Here is a 2718-nt window from a genome sequence, read left to right as displayed (position 1 = left end):
CCCCCCCAGAGAGCTGGTCCGAATGGTCCGACTGGTCCGAGTGCGACCCCTCCGGGGTGCAGGTCCGCGCCCGCCAGTGCGTCCTCCTCTTCCCCGCGGGGGGCCAGTGTTCTGGAAACACCACGGAGAGCCGGCCGTGTGTTTTTGACTCCAATTTCATCCCAGGTAAGCAGGCAGCCGGTCGGAGGGATGGGGCTCGCGGCCGGGCTCGCGGCCGGGCTCGCTGTGCTCTGAGGTCGTTTGCCGAAACGAAGCTGGTTCTCTCACCGCTTACGCTCTCAGGGCGGTTCTGTGGGGCTGGTCGCAGGGCTGAAACTCAGCTGCCCTCCGCCCTTCCGAGTGAAGCACGGTGGCTTCTCCAGGCCACCCACTGACTCAGGTGCCCGGCAGTGACCGGCCACTGGTCCTTAGACTGCCAGGTGCCCGGGCCTTTCTGTGTGCCACGTCCCTGAGGGACGGTGACGTCTTCACCCTCACCTGCAGCAGAGCGGGCTGCCCGCGCGGGCTTCCCCCTGTTCATGGGTGAGGGATCGGTGCCAGCCTGTGCCCGTCAAGTGCTCCCAGGGGCACGGTGCTCAGGTACCGCGAGCCACCAGACCAAAGCAGCAGCCTTGCGCTGACCAGGTCACCAGGGCACCTGTCTGGCCAGGACAGCAGCGCCTGGAGGGGAGACTCACGGGGCTGAGGGTGCCCCCACCTGGTGGGGTGCAGGTTGCTCTTGCCTGTGCATGCTGGACACATTTGTGATTCTTGTCAGCCACTGAAAAATTACTGCGGAAGAGCATCATGTATCTGGACTCGGAAAGCAGTGTTTTGCCCCAGGCGGTTCAGACTCCTGGCGAACCCCCCCCCCCTCACCTCGCGGGTCCAGCAGCCTGGTGGGCGGGCGTCGCTGATGAGGGCCTCGCGCCTCGGCCCTGAGCTCTGACCGCTGGAGGCTGGCCCTGCGCGGCGGCCAGGGGTGCTGGGAGAGGAGAGGGCCGAGGCAGGAGGACCCAGTGAGGGCTCCTGGGAGACCAGGGGCAGAGCATCAGGTCATCTTGTCCCAAAAGATCCGCACGATCTTGGTCTGACCTTGAAGCTAGTGCGGACCCATGACGTTCTCTTTCTGTGATGGGTGAATGTTTCCTTTTCCCAACCAACTTGACCTTGCTCCACTTCTGGTCATGTTGGTTAGAACAAACTGTAGCAAAGGCAACTTTTAAAGCAACGGCTGGCACTTTTGGGAGCTTTGACTCCATCCAGAGTCGTTAGCTCCTTTGTAAGTGGGCGGTGGGTGCGATCTCCGGCTCCAGACCTTTCCACATGGTGGTTGGGTTTTCTTTTCCCAGAAGTATCTGTGGCGAGATCCAGTAGTGTTGAAGAGAAGAGGTGTGGAGGTGAGTTCCCGGCTGGCGGCTGCTGACTGATGCCTGGTGCGGTCCCGTCATCTCTGTCCCCCGTTCTCTGTGTTTCTGCTGTCGGCAGGAGAAGCAGCCTGAAGAACCCCTGGCCCAGCTCTGTGTGTGTTGGGGTGTGAGCGCCAGCACACACATCTGCCGTGGGGGCGGGCCGGGGTGGGGGTCCCTAGACAGCGTCCCTGGAGACTCGGCAGCGGGGCACTCTCCAGGCCCGCCCTGGTCTGCAGAATCAGAAGCTCCCTGCTTCTGACTGGCCAGCCACCCTGGTTCCCACGCCCGGCAGGCCCTCTGGTGGTGCTGGCCCCGGTGAAGGCCCTCAGACGTCCACAAGCAAAGCAGAACCACGCCTTTTGTTTCTAGCGCAAACCACGCAGCAGCCTCCCAGCCCCGCAATCCTGCGGCATACGAGGGGCCCTGCCCGCCCGAGCGCGTGTCCCTGGACGCAAGAGGGCAGGTCGCGCCACGGGCCCCCAGGGCTGTGGACACGTCCTGTCCTGAGAGCAGCGGATCTCAGGTCTGCAGGCCTCCGGGGCCCCTTTCTCCACGCCACCTACCGGCAGAGGGCCAGAAGCTGTAGCGCCTAGGGGTGTTTTTCGAACATCCCGCCCCCCTGAACATTTGCCGTCTCGGGTTTGGGTCCGTGATAAACTGGACTTGACCATCTGCCTTGACGTCACCTGGGTGGGAGGGGCTGACAGCCCAGCCGCCACCCACCTGCGGGTCAGAACCAAGTCCACACCGAGGCGTGGGCTCCGTGCCTGTGTCTGGCGAGTTCTGAGCCCCAGAATCCACAGAATCCCCCAGACCACCTCTCTCAGCTCGGCCTTGGTCCCCACTTCCATTCATTCTGGGACTTCCTGGCATCTTTAGGGTGCCCTCGCCAGCCAACCAACAGCTCGCTCTGTTCCGTTCTGGCTGTTTCCTCAGCCATCTGTCCATCTGGTCATTCAGTGATCTCTACAAAGGCCACTCTTGGCCAGCTTTGTGAGGGGCATTGAGCTACAATGGGGACTCAGAGAGCCCCAGACCCTCAGAAGCTACCAGTCTTCCCCCAAGAGACCCCTGACCAGGACAGGGCAGGGGTGGAGACCGGCCACCCCTAGCTTGGAGGGAGCGCTCCTGTCTCGGGCCAGACTAGGACAGAGTCTGGGGCCAGGCGTCAGCCTCCTCTAGGCCGACAGAGGTCTGCAAACGGCTCCCCGGCCAGTGCTCTCAGGGTTAGGTTACGGGGCCCTGGCACCTCCTACACCCACCAGAACGTGGTGCAAAGCAGAAACCCACCTTCAGAGTCACAGCCGGGTTGCCAATGCTGCACAAC

General features: G+C 63.0%; 1 protein-coding gene across 1 annotated transcript in view; it reads left to right on the top strand.

Moving 5' to 3' along the window:
- The window catches only part of SEMA5A (sema domain, seven thrombospondin repeats (type 1 and type 1-like), transmembrane domain (TM) and short cytoplasmic domain, (semaphorin) 5A), a 230863-nt gene that overhangs the window by 223418 nt on the left and 4727 nt on the right, over positions 1-2718 (top strand). The window contains exons 17-18 of the mRNA XM_012721743.1: positions 10-165; positions 1332-1379. Coding sequence (XP_012577197.1) covers positions 10-165; positions 1332-1379 — 204 coding nt within the window. The remainder of the gene's footprint in view (positions 1-9; positions 166-1331; positions 1380-2718) is intronic.

The sequence above is a fragment of the Condylura cristata genome, unplaced genomic scaffold (genome assembly GCF_000260355.1).
Source record: "Condylura cristata isolate star-nosed mole 26May11 unplaced genomic scaffold, ConCri1.0 scaffold00007, whole genome shotgun sequence".
NCBI classification, from domain to species: domain Eukaryota; kingdom Metazoa; phylum Chordata; class Mammalia; order Eulipotyphla; family Talpidae; genus Condylura; species Condylura cristata.
This window is presented reverse-complemented; position numbering and strand designations above follow the sequence as displayed.